The following is a 16,971-nucleotide window of genomic DNA, read 5'->3' as shown; positions in this document are numbered from 1 at the left end:
CATATTCAATTCGGAACACCGTCATTTACACCATGTTTTTAGCCTAAATGTCGTCTGATGTCACTTGGATGACACCACAGGAGCAGCATGGAGGCATTTTATGTTTTCTTTCTGTTGTTTATTCACGTTTGAAGAAGTGGTCACCATTGACTTCAATTGTATTGGATTTGACTGCAACACTGTTCTCTATCTCTATCTCTATCAATCTATAATATATATCTACTTCTATATATGTCATTGGCCTCATAGGAAAGAAAGCAGGTATGTTCCCTCTCACTGGGCTCCACTGGTTTCCACACTCACGGGTCTCGCGGCCTGTTTGTCTCCAGTGCTCTGACCAGCCTCCCCCTCCGCAGCCTCGCGTGTCGGGGCACAGCTGCTGTGGCTGAACCCAGCTGTCAATCACCTGTCACCGGGTTCGACCTTCATCACTGCGCTGCTGCACAAACACCACGTCACTGTGACCACGCCCCGCGACACACGACGCCCTCAACAGGGAGGGGGGGAGGGGATACTGGAAATTACAAAAAACAATATAATACATTCGTGTATCTAATTTGTGCGTGATTTAATAAAACTTTTTAATATTTTGTCGCATCTGAACTACAAGCTTGCGCTGGTATTCCAATATGTAATTTTTGTAAAACGTGGCTCTTCTAAACCTCCCCCCCTCCTCTCATGACATGGTATGGTCCGGTAAACCTAGCTGGGCTAACCAGAGATTCAGGATAATCCTGAGAAACAGTTTGGCCGCTGAGGTAGAATAACAAACAAATAACACGTAATTCCTTTAAAAAGACAAACCGCCGACGGACCGGTGTTGTCACTACGTTTGTTCACAAGTTAAACCATGTCCACCCCGGCCAGAAGGAGACTTATGAGAGACTTTAAACGGTGAGTCGATGCTGAGAAATTACGCCGATGTTGTTGCTCTAGCTATGATTGGCCAAAAAAAAGAATGGCATCTAGCATTAGCTTAGCTCGGCATAGCTAGCCAGTATGTATGTTGTTTTAACTTTGAATTGGCAAATTCGCCGGACCCCACAACAAACCACACTCTTAGCGTGAACAGTGCGTTGTTATCGTGTGTGTTTTCACGAACCTGAAACATTTAAGTGAAACAGCGTTAATCTGCGAGAAGCGCTTCGCCCGAAGCTAGAGGCTAACGTTGCTAACAGGAAGGCAGTAGCCACTGTTTACGACTGCTTCACACCAGCTTGTGTTTAAATGTGCGTGACAAGTGACCGATCGGCCAAACTATCCCAGGTCAGGACACATTTAATGCCACTTGTCTGATGTTAATGTACCCAACATCACCTTTTCATGTTGATAGATGCTAACCAGCATCGAAGTTAGCTAGAAATGAGAAATTCACACGGTCTTCACTCATGTTAGCCAGTCAAAGTTTGGTAGGTGTAAGTTACTATGGGCGGATTTATTCTTAAACAAAGGGGCAATATCATAAAGTATTATCATCATATCTCATATGAACCAATTGTGTTGATTGTGAGAAATAATTCGCCACAATAGAAGCAGTAAATACCACACCATATGGTGTTTTTGTGACCAAATGTTTATTACCACATATTTACTGAGTTCAGCATCAAATACACCTTGTCCAAGGAAGAGGAAGTTAGCTTTATACTAAAAATCAAACCACCCTTTGTATCTCTGAGGAAATTCATTTCTCTATATCTCGGAATGTGGGAAATGATTGTTATTTAGAACAGAACTGAAAAAGAGACTAGTGACAGTCATGATTACGCAGATAGGTTTTTACAGTGAAGGGTTTAAGTGATGAAAGTTTTCTATCCCTTGGGGTTAATATGTTGAGAGCCTTGATTTCTCTAGCATTAATACCCAATATTTCAGTGTTTATTGTTGTAGAAGGTAGCTCATAAAAACAGTACTGTTACTGTAATCGCAAGTTTGTGACTAACTAGTTTTATAATGACATAAATGTACAGCACATCTCCAATCATAAAACTATAAAGATATTAGGTCATAGATAATTAGAACATTTAATCTGACAAATGGCATAACCAAGGAGGGAAAGTAACCATATTTCTTCTTCTTTCATTATCATTTTATTAAGTCCACTGCCTCTGTGACCAGCCATGTTAGGGAGGTTGAGTTATGTTTATTTGAAATATAAAATTTGGATGTAAAACAAATATTAGATTTATTCTGGCTGAAGGAATCTAGGTCAATCTATTATAATTAAACTTAGAGCTCCTGTTATAATGGTTTGTTTTTTGTTATAAAGATTACAAGAGGATCCTCCAGCTGGTGTTAGTGGTGCTCCATCTGAAAACAACATCATGGCGTGGAATGCAGTCATTTTTGGGTAAGACATTGAAACACAGCCTTAATAATCAGTTCATATTAATCATAATGTCCAATGACTAATGCAAATCAAAAAAGTGTGTGTGTGACAAATTGAATTAATGTGTTTGTTTTCCCTCTACCCTCACAGCCCTGAAGGAACTCCCTTTGAGGATGGTGAGTAATTCAATGTAGTAAGACATAGCTGGCTAATTTAAAATGATTCATTACAGTATTTGTTTTAAAGTGTCACTCAACCAAAATCTAATTTAGTTTATCTCGTAAAAATTACCATAAAATTTGAATGATAGGTAAAACAGTTTGAATTGACAGCAGGGTGATGCACAGTGGAATATAGTGGAAACGCGACAGTTTGTGAATGCACATATTGGGAAGCATATCAACCGAAAAACCCACTTGAGCAAAATTAGGTTGGTTAAAAGTTATAATCCATCCACGGTTTTGATACATTTTTGGATTAATTGCCCAGGCCTAGTTTGACTATATACCTTCTTCTTCTTAATGAGACATGGACATAAACTGTAACTTGACAGAGATCTACAATCAAAAGTCAGTAATTCAAGTTAAACCTTTAAAACAAAACTTTTCATGGGTTTTACTCAGGTTCGGACAAGTCCCTCCTTCGATACACCTTTTCTGCCTTGAAAGATTATTTTATTTCTCCTGAACCAAATAGACAAGTTTAATTGTTCATGTTTTTTCTTCTTTTGTCTATGTCGCAGGTACATTTAAACTAATTGTAGAGTTCACGGAAGAATACCCCAACAAACCCCCCACAGTACGATTTGTGTCAAAGATGTTTCATCCAAATGGTAAGAATATTTACTCATGTACTTGCACATAAATGTTCTAGTGTTATTTGTGGGTAGATTATAACAGTTTTTATCCTCAGTCTATGCAGATGGAAGTATATGTTTGGACATCCTACAGAATCGTTGGAGTCCCACCTATGATGTATCTTCTATTCTTACATCTATCCAGGTAAGAAGTGTCATTATGCCTTATTTCTGTTTTATAACCAAAAGTGAAGGAAAACAAAGATGTTTCTTACTTTTAAATAATGTGAATCTGAGAATATCTGTCATTAGTGTATTTTTCAGGGTTCTTATTTTTCCACATATAAATGTATCAGTTGAGCTTTAAACAGGAGTCAAACCCTAATTGCTTGGGTGAGAATTCTGTGCTTGACCCATTCAAGCACCGTGACCTGCTTAGTAGGCAGACTCTGTGGTTCTTTATAATGCCTAAACTGATTTCTATGAACGCCTTCATTGATATAAATACATTTGTTGCCAAAGAAAGACATGACAGTAAGATTTTACATTAGTTGCTAACACAAAATACATGTCCCCTGTGTTTAAAGTACATGTAAGAATTAAAAATCACCTGGAAGAAACGTGAAAGCTTTTAGACATAAATAGACTGTGATAGTGGTGCACTTCAGCCTCTAGTGGCCAGAATTAATACTACAGAAACACAGTAATATATCTTGGCTCTTTTTCTCAAATGGAAAATCACTCAGAAAAATTCTCTTAATTTCAGGGAAAATACCTGATAAAATGATCAGTGTGAAAACAAACCTGAATTACATCTGAACTTGCTACACTTTCTGCAGTAATAAACATAATAAATAGTTCAAAATTAGCTTATTTACTTTTCTTGAGAGGCTGGCATTTTTCTTTTGTTGTTGTAATAAAAAAAAAGTAATAAACAATCTTTGCAACTGTACTATGGTTGTAGTAATAATGGTGATATAGTAAGCATTTGTTTAACATTTTGGTAAATAACCTTCACAGAGTTGAACTTTGAACAGAAATTCGATAGGCACAGAAGTCTGGTGTAGAACGTCAGCACAGAGCTGTTATTGCTTAATGAACAGTGTGTGTGTGTGAGAGAGAGAGAGAGAGAGAGAGAGACTAATATGTCGATGCAAGTTTGGATGTTTTCCCCTGAAACACTCTCACTTTCAGTGTTTATCTTCTCATCCTCAGTCTCTGCTTGATGAACCAAATCCCAACAGTCCGGCCAACAGCCAGGCAGCTCAGCTCTACCAAGAGAACAAGCGGGAGTACGAGAAGCGTGTGTCTGCCATTGTAGAACAAAGCTGGAGAGACAGTTGACCTGACAATCCTGATAGTGGCTCTCTCCATTGTAAAGCTGTGTGTGCTACAATTTTTAGTGGAGTACCTCTTAATTTCTGGTCCCCTCAATCTTTTTGATTTAAAGCTTTTATGCACTTTACCTTCAACCTCCCTTCATAGAATGTTTTTTCGTTTTCTTATCCACCAGGAGGGATTTATTTTTTCTATTCTCTCCCCCTTTTCTAGTCCATCAGGGGAAATGTGCTGAATCTTGCCTTGATGTTTTGTCAATATGGACTTGTGAGCCTTTACCCAAAAATTCTGGTGCGTTCTAACATGCTGTAGTAACTTGTGACTAATTATGTGAAACATCTCAGAGGGTGTCATCAGTTGAGTCGTCTTTTGTTGTGCCCCTGATCTGTTTGTGTTCACAAGGCTCCAGTGAGATCCCCCCCCCCCCACCTTTCCTCGGGAGAACGAGCAGCCTGAGTGTTTTACGGACTATGACGAAATCAGACATCTTAATACCGTGTATTTTGCTGTGTTGTGAACTCTGTTACATGCATGACAGTAAGAGTGTATTCACGTTCCTGTTCAGTACTCATGTATATAAGGAAACCTGCAACTGAATTTATGTACAGATTTTGCACTGGTTGTCTCCCATGTCATTTTTTTCAGCACTTGTAAATAAAAAGGCAATTTCATCCTTATGTGCTAAGTTGTTTTTATTTTTTTGCAAATTAAATGTGACCTAAAAGAGTCAGTGTAGGGAGTTAATCAGATTCACTTTATCCTGAGAAATTTGGAAGAGCATGACAGTTATTTGTTTTTAAGTCTTTTATTGGTTAGTTGAGTATATATAATGGCGTGGGGCAAGTGAAAACAAGGGGTTGGTTACAAACATGCAGTTGTACTGTACTGTGGCAATTCTTTACAGAATTTAGAGAGAGCAATCATGTTTCTCAGCTATGCAGCAGCTACAAAAATAACTATGTACAAGACCCCTCTTGTCAATGTTCAAACAGTGTTAACAGTAAATGGAAACCAAGACGAGACATAAAATAAAATTTAACGCAGCAGTGTTCGTAGGGTCGGGCAGAACGAGCTACCTGTTGTATGCCCTCTCCTTTTTGGCCCGTTCTAAGGCCTTGTCCATGGTCTTCTCATTCTCACCTCTACACTTAGGGCAGTACCACTTTCCCTTGGGCTTATGATGGAGCCCGACGCAGGAGAAATGAAACCACTCAATGGGACATTCGTCGTTATCACAACCAATCATTTCGCCGTAGGACACCTGCTCACACAGGCAGTACGTCGGCTCATCTGGATCAATGGGCAGGTCTGGAGGCGACACTTCTCTCTCAGACTTTCCTTTTGACCGCTTCTTCTTCTTGGAGGATGTTTTGGCACGTTTTTCCCGAGACGCCCCCACTCCCGCCTCTTCAGCTTGATCCACACCCCCGTAGCTTTCGCGAGTTTCTCCATTTTTCTGGCGCCTCGAGCGTTTCCCTCCGGATTTGTCCGCACTACCAGAGCCCGGTGTCACTTCATCGCGCTTCTTGTCGAGGTGGCTGGGTTTGCCTGGAGTGATGGCGGCTGATGAAGTGGGCGTCATGGCTGCTGCCGTGGTTGTCATGACTGTTGCTGTGGGAACTTGGCTCTCTGGGACTTCTTGAGAGGAGAGGAGAAGCTCAGAGTGCCAGTCGATTTGTCGTGTTCGATTTTCAACCAACTCCACCTGAAACAAAGCACGGTTAAGTTTTACTGTGAATGTCTCTTGATTTTACACAACATAGATGTAAAGTAGAAGAAGGTTTATAGTGGGTCAACCCCAGTTTGAGGATATTAACCACTTCTTTGGGAGATAAAATGAAATGAAAAATGTAACTATTAATTGTAAGCATTTAACACATAATAGACAAATCTCATTTCAACTTCTCAGAGGAGAAGGTTAAATACAGAATTTTATTTCTGATAAGTTTTTAGTGTGTATCTGAAAGTGGATTCAGTGTTCACTATTCCCTAATAATGATTTTCAGTGAAATCCAAATGGGAAATATACAAAACACAATACTATTCAAATAAAAACAAAAAATGTCTCTGCTGAAGAAGCTGCAGGATGTTGTTGCTTACTCACCATCTGACCAGCAATCTGGATCTTTTCATCTCCGAGCTCTTGACTGCGGATCAGTGCCCTCTGAATCGATGACTGAAGCTTGCGCCTCTGAACTGAGTCGGATTCCCTGCGATACCGTTCGTAAGCATCATCAAGCTCCTTCAGAACATCTGCCAGGAAAGATGGTGGGAGAAGGAATACTTGAGTTTAAGCATTAGCATAAAAGGTAAAAACACGAATAAGGTCCTGTAGCTTATTCCTTGTCATAATGGATTCATTTGCTGATTACCTATTGTGATGAATGAATGGTGCTTTGATACAGTCTGATACCACAGCGCTGCAGGAAATACTACTTGATTCAAATATTGCTTTCGATATATTATTAATGTTGATATGGTAAGCACGTGCTAATTTGCATTGTAGTACCGAGAGCAATTGTTTAGCATGCATAAACAATTCATGTAAAATTGCGATGCACATCTTCACAGGGAAACAGATCCCATTGCATTACATTACATGTTGAACACTCACAAACATTCACTAAGCTACAGTGGGATTCTTTGAAATCTGCAGCAAGTCTTCTTCTATGATAAGTACCCAGTTAAAGGGTATAAATAAAAATTTACTATCTACTCACCACTATGCCGACGAAGGGGTGGGGGAAGTGTTTGAGTCCACAAAACACTTTCAGAGTCTCAGGGGTAAAGGTCGTTAGAGCCAAATCCAATACAATTAAAGTAAATGAAACAAAGTTGTTTCCATCATGTTTTTAGCCTAAATGGCCGCTGTGATCCACACACGAATGTGACTGCAGATGAAATCCGAGGACATTTAGGCTAAAAACATGGTGTAGATGACGTTGGGTTTCGAGTGGAATTTGAATGTCAGGGCTTACAGACACTCGGATGACACCACAGGAGCAGTATGGAGGCATTTTAAGTGGGGTTTTTTTACGTATTAGATTTGGCTGCAACACTGTTTACCCCTGAAAGTGTTTTGTGGACTCAAACACTTCACCAGCCCCTCCAGCTGCATACTGGTGAGTAGATAATAAGTGACTGCCTTAAAACATCTATGTTTGAGGCTTTTTCTATGTTACAGTATAATATTTAGTATTTGGTGTACTGTGATCCACTGTGTGACTTCTTTACCTTGATACCTGGCATCGATCTCCTTCATGAGCGACACACTCCTCTGCAGGTCAAAGGGAAGCGATTCCACCAGGTCCAAATACTCCTCAACATAATTCACAACAACGTGGCCTGGGTCACCATTGGTCGGGTTCAACATTGCGGATCCCCAGGACTCTCGGACACATGCACCTGTTAAAACAGAAACGGTTATTAAAATGTGTGCCGTCGATGTAAAGTCACTCTGCAAGCTTTTTCACAAATGTGTATTTTCTTCGCAACTTCAACTTAATTCCCTTGTATCAGATGTCTTGTGTCTCAAGTGTACATACAGCAGCTGCTCCCTCTAACCATGCTCAACAATATTTAGAAAGAAAACCACACAAGCAAAAAAAAAAGTAATAAAATATGCAATTAAATATAAATTATAAACTAAAATAAAACATAAAACTAAGTAGATAAATATAAAATATAATGTAAGTAATACATAATATAGAATGTAAGTAATACTGCGGTGCATCTCATGTTTTTGACAGGACTCACAGATGGTTTTGCAGTTATCTGAGATCAGTCTGGAACAAACGGTGTGTGGTGAAAATGTGAAGGTCCGAGGGAGCAAGTGTTCTGCAGTCAGCCATCCTGTACATGTAATAATAATAATAATCTACCGATAAAACAGAGTGCAAAGCTAGTTCGAGCAGAATTTAAATAAACAGCAAGTGATGAATACGCTCGGGGGAAGACAGCGAAGCTACTAGCTAAACAGTTAAGCTAGCTACATTTCCCGGTTCGCTGTAGCGTTAACGCGGATGCGGATGAATCACAACCCGACATGCTAACGTGAAAAATAGCCCAAACAGCCCCAGTGCTCAGCTTCACGTTACCAGCACTGAGAGACTTTAGCAGCAGGGAGCTCCATTACTCATGATTACGGATGCTAACTGCGGCTAACGCAGCCCGTAGAGTTTACGCTAACGTCAAGTAAACGCCAGCCAACTTTCTCCTCTATGCGAGTTTGAGATTTAAACCTTGATTTACTAGTTTAACCCAGTTGTGGTGTTGGCTGCCAACGTTAGCGAAGAGTTCACACAAGCAACACAGAGATTTGACAAAGATTTACGAACACTTAGATTTAAAACGTTGCCACAACCGTTTCGTTCACACACAACGTAAACAACCACACACAACTTAAATCCACCCACTAATGTTACACACACAACTTGCGAGCTGGAATCATTGTAAATACAGTTTACAGTATTTAAAATGAGCTTTTAGACTTATCTCTACCATGTTTACTACAAAGTGACTGCTAGCCAAATTAGCGTATGCTAGCCGTTGACGTATAGAACCCGACCAAGCTATTAAACGCAACAAAAACAAACAGTAAAACACGCCACACTTGTGTAGTTGTTGAAAAAGCAACTCGTGTAAGAACTCACCGGTTTGTCTTTAAGTGTATTTTTCCTGCAGCTTCTCCGTCGCTGACGTGATCACCGAACACTGCGTGATGCTCCTCTCGTTGTTGGCGCTGGCGCTGGCGCTAGCTCGTGTGTGTGTGTGTGTGTGTGTGTGTGTGATGCTAGCCCCACAGTGGCTAATGTTAGCTGTTGGCTAAAGTGCCTGAACAAATATCCATCAGTGCTAATGTAACTGCCGATGTAGACGGCTACAATAGACCCAGGCTGAATGAATTAATGAAATAACAAATGCTCCTCCTGATCTCTGATAGTGAATTTCAAACTGTTGTTTTTAGGATCACTGTTGTTACAGAATTATCTCCGCTTTACCACTAACGAGGTTTCTCTCTGGTTTCATAGTGACAAGTGTTTCCTTAAGTCAACATCGCCACCATGAGGCAACAACAACGAACTGTTATGATGTAGATTGTGTTGAAAACATTTGTTCAAAAAAAGCCACTCAAAACACAGATTATAATTTATTATTTATTTCAAAGTTCAAACAGGTTTCTGGTTTCTCTGTGTCTTTGATGGGCATGTTTGGTGAATGCATTAATAATTCTACGTGACGGACGGAAGAGATATTGTTGGTTCGTTTGTTTCCTGTAATTAATGAACCTCTTTCAACAAGTGAGTGTGTGAGTTGTATTTCCAGCGCTGTCTTTTAAAAGGAGACAGTCCACGCCTCTGCAATTCTCATTCAAATTCAACTAAATGACAACATCCAGTCCATCCACAGGCTCTACTACCAGTTTCTACTACCAAAGGAAAACTGTGTATGGATCTTTAGCTTTTTAACAAGTTTGACAGGATAAACATTGACATTGATTGTTTTCAACTTTCAAATAACTTTTTAAAAGCCGAGCCAATCTCCGGGATCATGTCCGAGGTGGTGGTGGATCTGCCGTGTCGCTGGAATGCTTGACTGTTGCACTGCCTGGTGAGTGAACAGGCTCCGAATGCTGCAACCACTGAAGGATTCATACTGCAAGAAGACAACAAATTATGGTTTAACTTAACATAAAACAACACAAATATGGAAAATGTATTTAATTCTACAATATGACAGAAAGCACGTTTGCATGTTTCGGCCGCCAACTCTCGATTTGCAACTCAACAAGATTCCTACGTGACAATAGCAATGTATTCGGACTGAAACTGGAGATTTCAGTTGCTTTTTCCATAGTGTTCTTGAGTAATAACTTTATCTATAAATGTCAGAAAATTGTGAAAGAGTTTCCCACGGGGTCTTCTTTAAATGTGTCGTAATTTCTTTAATAAAAAAAAATAAGGACAAGCATCATCCTGATTGTTTGGGCTTGAAAAATGTCCTTTATCAAAACAGTTGAAGATAAATTCTTTGTGGATCAACAAATAAATCATTTAATCTCAGTTCCAAAATACACAAAATATTATATAGGGTGACCAACTAAGTTTAAAGACGTAACAATTTGAGTTTCTTAACATAGCGAGTTGAGTGGAAACTAATGGATGCTGTGAAGGTATGTAGAAAATAAACCATTTGGAAGTAGTTACCAGAGGTTTTTAGTTTGTTCAGATACAAGGTCATGTTCTGAAACATGTACAGGCACTGGTATGGGTCTTTAAATGTGTTATATGCTACCATTAAAAGTTTGTAATGGTTTGTAAGATTTAGGTGAAAGGGATCGATTAGCAGAAATTGAATTAAAAATAATCCCATTGATGTTTTCTCGTGATTTTAATCTAAATTGTACGAATTGTTGTTTTCTTTATTGCAGAACGAGCCTTTTATATCTAAATTATTTTTATTTACATCAGGATCTCTACGGAGACTGCCATGTTTTTTACAGTCGTCCAAACTGGACAAACTCAACACCTTTTGAGTTTTTATGACAACTGAAGGCTGCCACAGGTTCTCTGTCGTGTTTGGAAGGAGAGGGTGAGGTGAGGGTTATTCAGCCGCAACATGCAACTTCACCAATAGATGTCACTAGATTCTACACACTGAACCTTTAAAACACAGAGCACACACAGCCAAACAGGTCTTCACCTTTTGACCCCTCCGGTTGCAGCAGCAGCATGAGCCCAGTGAGCCAGCACTCCCATAGATCCAGACAGGAGGTCGCCCTGTCCACCACATCTTCTCCCACTGCCCTCAGCACTGCACCAGATCACTGAAAACAACAAGTGTCAACTTGAGATGACAAAAACAAGAGTGTCTAATTACACGTCTAAGTAGTGATGGAAAATCTTAAGATCTGCTGGAACAGTTAAAAGATGGTCTGATGAGGTTGTGTTTGTACTGATGTGCTTGATACTAACCTTTACTGCCATCTGTGATGAGATCCTGTTCTCCTTTTAGCACCAGAGTGAGGTTGCCCATGGCTACACTGAGCTGCAAGGCATTGCGTTGATGGTCACTACTGTCCATGGGTTCATGGTGCTGGGACAGCGACACACAGAAAGCCACACACACACACATTAACATACAGAATCATGTGTTGATTGTCTGCTAGTGACCGACTGTACTCTGCTGAGAGACCTACCAGTGCCTCATATAGTCGGGTGAACTCCATTAGGTTAGGTGTGAGGATACCCTTGGCATACCCTTGAATAACAGATGGTTGCTGTGCAACAAGCCATAATCCATCCTGTTAAAAAAAAAAACACGAGACACACACACACACACACACACTCAGTGACTGCATCCCATGAATCCAGTAAATCCCATCTGCTCAACAGCTGAAACATGATTTGATCAACTTACCGCATCGATGACTATAGGAATATCTCTCGCTTTAGACTTCTCTATCACCTCCTAAAAGTTTGGGAAAAATGTTTATATCAAGCCCACAAACTTTCTCCTTAGGCTTAACAAAATATTTCTGTATGAGTCACATTCCACAACAGACTGATGGGTCAAAGCTAAAAATGTCAGCAGCAGAGTTTGTGTGCTTCTTCCTCAAGCATATGGAATCATCATCTTTCTCCCATCTCTCTGACAATCCCACACATCTACATAGTTAGTAAACATGTGTGCTCTTTGCTGAGGTTTTTCTGGGAAATCAAACCACACTTTCCTCAGTTATAAGTCACACTGCATCATAATATGTTATATTTTGGTGTGCAGGTTAAAGTAATCACTGATTTCGCTAACAATTCTTAAGCAGTTATGTTTTCACCCCAGTTCATTTGTCAGTAGGATTATGCAAAAACTACTGAACTGAAATCCATGAAACCTGATGAAAGGACGGGACATGAGCCAAGTAAGGACCCATTGCATTTTGGCGTGTCTCCCAAAAAAGGGGAGGATGCAGGAATATTTCAAATACTTCCTTTAAAATATTTAAATAGGGTATTTTTTTGACATTTTTACTTGATAAATAATACATACATCTTGATGAAAAACATCAGGAATGTTTTGGGGACTGTTATCTATGAGTGTGTGCAATTTGGTGAGGATCCACAAAAATCCGGATTGAGCAAATGTGGTTTCATCATCCGCTAAGATAATGATTTCGCGATCTGCATTGTTTTGTTGGCATAGCTATGAGGGTTGATTGGATTTAAGGCTGCTTGGTGGAGGTACGTGCTCTACTGAGTGCCATTCAAGTTGAAGATATGCCATGTTACATGCACAAGTAGCTAAGAGGCTGTTTTGAGTGAAAAAGAAAGAGTGAATATTTCCCACGTGCCTTAGCTGTTTTCAGTAATAAGTCTTCTCTCCCTAGACCTGGTCCCACCACAAGGCCATGCAGTGTCGGGAGCCATTTTTCAATCTCCTCCACTGCATTAGGACTGTCCCTGGATAGACACATACACAAACACACAAACGCACACATATTAGATGTGGTTGAAAGCAGACATTATTGTGTATTACCCTGGTTATGTTCTTATTCCCAAAAGTTATTCACTTTCCTTCTTTCCTTTGTGTATAAATAACCTGCTTTTGTAAAAACAAACGCTGATGGATCAACGTTACTATGACAACCATTGTACAAAATGCATTTTGCTGACTTTTAACAACAGTCATGAGGAATAAAGCATCTCCTGTCACTTTGTGATGACAATGCATGTGTAGTAGAAAAATTAACTAGGTATGGTTGACAAACTATTTGTATTTAGAAAGTAAGTTTTTGCAGCCTTGTCTAAAGACTTTTATGATCTGTATCTACATATATAAACAAACTGTCCAAATGCTTTATGACCTGAGCTGTTTTATGGTCTGAACTGTTTATGACCTGAATACTGCCAGACCCTTTTGCCACTTATTTACCCTCCAAAGAACGGAATGTATGTCTGCTTATCTCCTTAGGAAACACATGTAAATCAGTTGTTTAGATTCCTCTCTCTAGCTGCGCCTACAGAACCAGTCTGGATTGGTTCAGAGAGACAGCCCTCAGTTCTCCTATATAAGATCCTTGTATTTGGCTGTTCTCCATCTTCACTCTGAGATCCTTGTGACTCTCTGTGTTGATCCTTTCTGCAGAAAGCCCCTATTAAAATACACGTGGATAACTTTGGTGTTTCCAGCCTCTTGTATTTCCAGATTTCCATCACACATGTAAACTGCAACGACTGAGGACTCAACAGTCTTATTGATTTTCACCACAAGGCGTTGAGTCATTTGAAAATAGAACTCATATTGAGTGTGTGACAGAAATGCAAACACAGTTTATACAGTAGGTATTGAGACAAGCGATATCCAAATTCTCACCATAATCTCATTATGAGATTATGGTGAGAAAACACCATTATGATCAGCAAAAGCCGACCTGTTACAGTTTAATAATCCTACTTATTCCTTACAACTGTTGTTATGACAAATAATTCATAATGATGGTTTACAACAACTCTGATAATGTATTCCCGAAAGTAACTTAATGGTATCTATACTTCATGATGAATATAGGCATCATAGAAATAGTTACCACACTTTTATTTTTAACCAAAGTTTTAATGTGGACAGCACTGATGTAAAAAAACTGATGTAAAAAAACAACAACACACTATTCCTTTTACTAATGATCATATTGTTGTCAGAAGTGATCCTGTACTCACAGAACAGGATGAACTATGAGCTCAGGGCTGTATGACTTGATTACAGTCGCAGCATCTTTGGTGCAGAACACATGAGACAAGTCGGCCCCCTGGAGACGAGAAACAAAAACGCAGTCACAGCATCAGAACCACACGATAACTTTAGACTCTGTAAAATATTTATGCCAAATCTGTATTTACGAGTATTTACCACTTTCAATGCAGAGATCGCAGCAAAGTATGGGGCTCCAGTATAGCTTCAGGGGGTGAAGAGAAACAGTGTTGGGACAAATGTTCTATAACAAATGAGGGATGTTTCTATTGAGGAGGATTTGGTCTTTGTGTCACATACTCTTGGCATCCTCCAATGATCCCGATTCGTCCAGCTTGTCCCTTGTGCTTTTTGGAGGTCAGTGGAGGGACTATACTCTTTACTAGGGAGAGGAGTTCATCGTCCATGCCGCTGTGTGAGGTAGACCCCAAGCCGTAGTAGCGTTCAAACACTGAGGACATAAACAGATTAAGAGTCAGCAGATAAGCGATGTCTTTACCTTCCATGGACACACGATGAGAAAAGTTTGGCAGCAAAGACAATGAAAACACAATTAAAAACAAACTAATGTACTGTAGAAAAAGGATAAATTAACATGTGGCGTGACTGCTCCATCACTGAGTGCTCACTCGACAGCTGACACGCCTGTAATTTCAATTTCCTCTTCACACATTCCACCTCCCCGCTGCACACATGACACCAAAACCAATACCTAATGCCTGGGGATCTGGTTCCAACAGTTGACTCTGTTGGCTGTAACAGTCTGTCTGGGGTAAAGGACGTCTGAGATGACCCGACGGGCCACGTGCACACGCCGGGGAGGCACTGGAGAACACAGGCGTGCGGGCAGGGACGGAAGCCTTCTTGGAGGGAGTGCTTGCGGAGCCGGGCCTGGCGGAGGAGGAGGAGGAGGTAGAGGAGGAGGAGATGCTGGAGAACATCTGGCCAAGCATCTGTAGCATGTGCAGCTCCCTGGCGTGCTCGGCCTCTCTGCGGCGGTCCTCTGCCTGCAATCGCTGCTCCTCCATGCGGTAGAAGTTGTCCTCGGCCTGGGCGCTCTGCTCCAGGAACTGCTCCATCAGTTTCTCCATGGGGAAGTTCGCACGCCTCTTCCTCTGCCTCTTGGGTGCTCTGAGTGGCACGTTAGTAGTCGACTGGGCGCTGTTGTGAGGTCTCACTGAGGTGCCTTAAGTGGAGAGAGGGATTGGGGATTATGTGATGCATCAGATAGTCGAGGTATAAATGATTCAAAACACACTGTCTGCACCCATGTAACAGAGAAGTAGAAGGAGGGATCACTTACTGTTATTTCCCACTGTCACTTTAACTGGAATCGGGATGGGAATAGTTGGGTATTCCAGCTTCACTTCAGTCTCCGCAGGGTAAGGACACTCCCCTGTGCACTCAGAGTAAACATCCTGGCCATCCTCTCCATCCTCCTCCAGGCCATCCACGGCCTCCTCTCCTCCCATCCCGCCGTCCATGAACTCTCGGGGGTCAAGAGCGGGCCGGTTGCTCAGGATGCCGTCCATGGCGTCATAGAACTTGCAGATCTTGTGATACTGCCCGTTGTTGCGCAGATTGCCCTCCTTCGCCAGCAGGTACTGCCTCTTGAGGCTCTTGATGCGCACCCGGCATTGCTCCGGCGTCCTCTCGAACCCCATCGCCCCGAGCCGCCGGGAGACGTCGCGGTACACGAAGCTGTTTCGGAAGTTTCCGTCCAGCGCCGCCTGGATGTCCTGCTCCCCCCAGATGTTGAGCAGGGTCCTCGTCTCCACGTCCGACCACAGGAAGCCCCGCGTCGTGTTCGCTTGCATGGCGGAGCCCGTGAGTTATCGCAGCCCGGACGGAGGTGTTGACACTGCGGATTATGACGGACGTCTGGATGTTGGCGCTCCGCCGCATCAAAGCCGCGGGGCGCTGCCGTCCCGAGCCCCGTCAACACCGCCTCACCGGCCCGCTAGTCTTCTCCCAGAGACTAAATACAGCTAACAACTTGTAAAGCATCACATTAACCTGCACACATCAACTCTTTGTACGCTAGCTAACACCTATTCCTCTGCGTGTGTCCTTTTACGACGTTAGCTAAATACGTCGCACGGTACTTGGAGATAAACCGACCGGGGATCGGCTTCCTGAGCGCTGATCGCAGCCTTCACCTCCGCTGGGTTGGTTTAGAAACTGACCTCTGATCAGTCCTGAGAGGGGGGGGGGGCACTTCACCTTTCTCCCCCGCCCATGCCCGGTGTCTGCGGGGTCCTAGAGACCCACACCGACCCTCCACCAACATGCAGCTAACAGACGCTAAGCTAACTAGCTATGGAATAAAATGTCGGCTCGCTCCCCTGTGTTTACCTCTCCTGTTCAAACAGACGTATGTGGCGATAAGCGACAGTGTGAGTGTGATGAGGGTAAAGGTGAACATCTGGATGTGTTGTGGCATGTTGTCATCTCTATCTCCTCTTCCTCCTCTTCCTCCTCTTACCTAACCTGGATCTGAGCCTCCCCGCTGACAGCTGCAGACACACGGTTCTGATCATGAGGCTCCACGGTGCAGGGGGGAACTTATGGTGCCTTTACAGCCTCCTCGGACACTCCACGATCCCACACTGTTGAGATCTGTCAACAAACGAGGAGCCAAACGGAAGTCGCTTAACGCTGCAGTTCCTCTAATGGCCTCCATGTGTGCTGACTGCAACACAATGCAATAATCTTCTTTTTTAACCCATTTATATTACTTACATGAGACTGAATGCACTCAAACAAG

At 41.8% G+C, this 16,971-nt stretch overlaps 3 protein-coding genes across 8 annotated transcripts; 1 reads left to right on the top strand and 2 right to left on the bottom strand.

Annotated features, from left to right (window-relative positions):
* Positions 1 to 698: 698 nt before the first annotated feature.
* On the top strand, positions 699 to 5,137 carry ube2al (ubiquitin conjugating enzyme E2 A, like). Of its 2 annotated transcripts, none has more exons than XM_035175261.1 (6): positions 699 to 894; positions 2,267 to 2,347; positions 2,477 to 2,502; positions 3,069 to 3,158; positions 3,239 to 3,327; positions 4,317 to 5,137. In XM_035175261.1, the coding sequence occupies exons 1-6, from the start codon at positions 851 to 853 to the stop codon at positions 4,464 to 4,466; spliced, it is 480 nt and encodes a 159-aa protein (XP_035031152.1). In that variant the 5' UTR covers positions 699 to 850; the 3' UTR covers positions 4,467 to 5,137. The 2 variants fall into 2 exon arrangements, with proteins under 2 accessions (XP_035031152.1, XP_035031153.1); XM_035175262.2 differs by having other exon boundaries at positions 703 to 894; positions 4,338 to 5,137.
* A 112-nt stretch (positions 5,138 to 5,249) lies between these two features.
* Positions 5,250 to 9,502, bottom strand: ing1 (inhibitor of growth family, member 1). Of its 2 annotated transcripts, XM_035175259.2 has the most exons (5): positions 9,113 to 9,502; positions 8,217 to 8,312; positions 7,695 to 7,865; positions 6,565 to 6,713; positions 5,250 to 6,165 (listed from the first exon to the last, which is right to left on the bottom strand). In XM_035175259.2, the coding sequence occupies exons 3-5, from the start codon at positions 7,831 to 7,833 to the stop codon at positions 5,533 to 5,535; spliced, it is 921 nt and encodes a 306-aa protein (XP_035031150.1). In that variant the 5' UTR covers positions 7,834 to 7,865; positions 8,217 to 8,312; positions 9,113 to 9,502; the 3' UTR covers positions 5,250 to 5,532. The 2 variants fall into 2 exon arrangements, with proteins under 2 accessions (XP_035031150.1, XP_035031148.1); XM_035175257.2 differs by lacking the exon at positions 8,217 to 8,312 and having other exon boundaries at positions 9,113 to 9,500.
* A 100-nt stretch (positions 9,503 to 9,602) lies between these two features.
* naxd (NAD(P)HX dehydratase) lies at positions 9,603 to 16,861 on the bottom strand. Of its 4 annotated transcripts, XM_035175253.2 has the most exons (11): positions 15,508 to 16,539; positions 14,917 to 15,390; positions 14,505 to 14,655; positions 14,364 to 14,409; positions 14,174 to 14,262; positions 12,808 to 12,916; positions 11,880 to 11,930; positions 11,659 to 11,763; positions 11,435 to 11,555; positions 11,163 to 11,286; positions 9,603 to 10,115 (listed from the first exon to the last, which is right to left on the bottom strand). In XM_035175253.2, the coding sequence occupies exons 1-11, from the start codon at positions 16,019 to 16,021 to the stop codon at positions 9,965 to 9,967; spliced, it is 1,935 nt and encodes a 644-aa protein (XP_035031144.1). In that variant the 5' UTR covers positions 16,022 to 16,539; the 3' UTR covers positions 9,603 to 9,964. The 4 variants fall into 4 exon arrangements, with proteins under 4 accessions (XP_035031144.1, XP_035031146.1, XP_035031145.1 ...); XM_035175255.2 differs by lacking the exons at positions 14,917 to 15,390; positions 15,508 to 16,539 and adding an exon at positions 16,690 to 16,861; XM_035175254.2 differs by lacking the exons at positions 14,917 to 15,390; positions 15,508 to 16,539 and adding an exon at positions 16,560 to 16,850.
* Between the last annotated feature and the right edge of the window lie 110 nt (positions 16,862 to 16,971).

The sequence above is a fragment of the Hippoglossus stenolepis genome, chromosome 13 (genome assembly GCF_022539355.2).
Source record: "Hippoglossus stenolepis isolate QCI-W04-F060 chromosome 13, HSTE1.2, whole genome shotgun sequence".
Taxonomy (NCBI): domain Eukaryota; kingdom Metazoa; phylum Chordata; class Actinopteri; order Pleuronectiformes; family Pleuronectidae; genus Hippoglossus; species Hippoglossus stenolepis.
The sequence above is the reverse complement of the archived record's forward strand: the minus strand, read 5'-3'. Positions and strand labels throughout refer to the sequence as shown.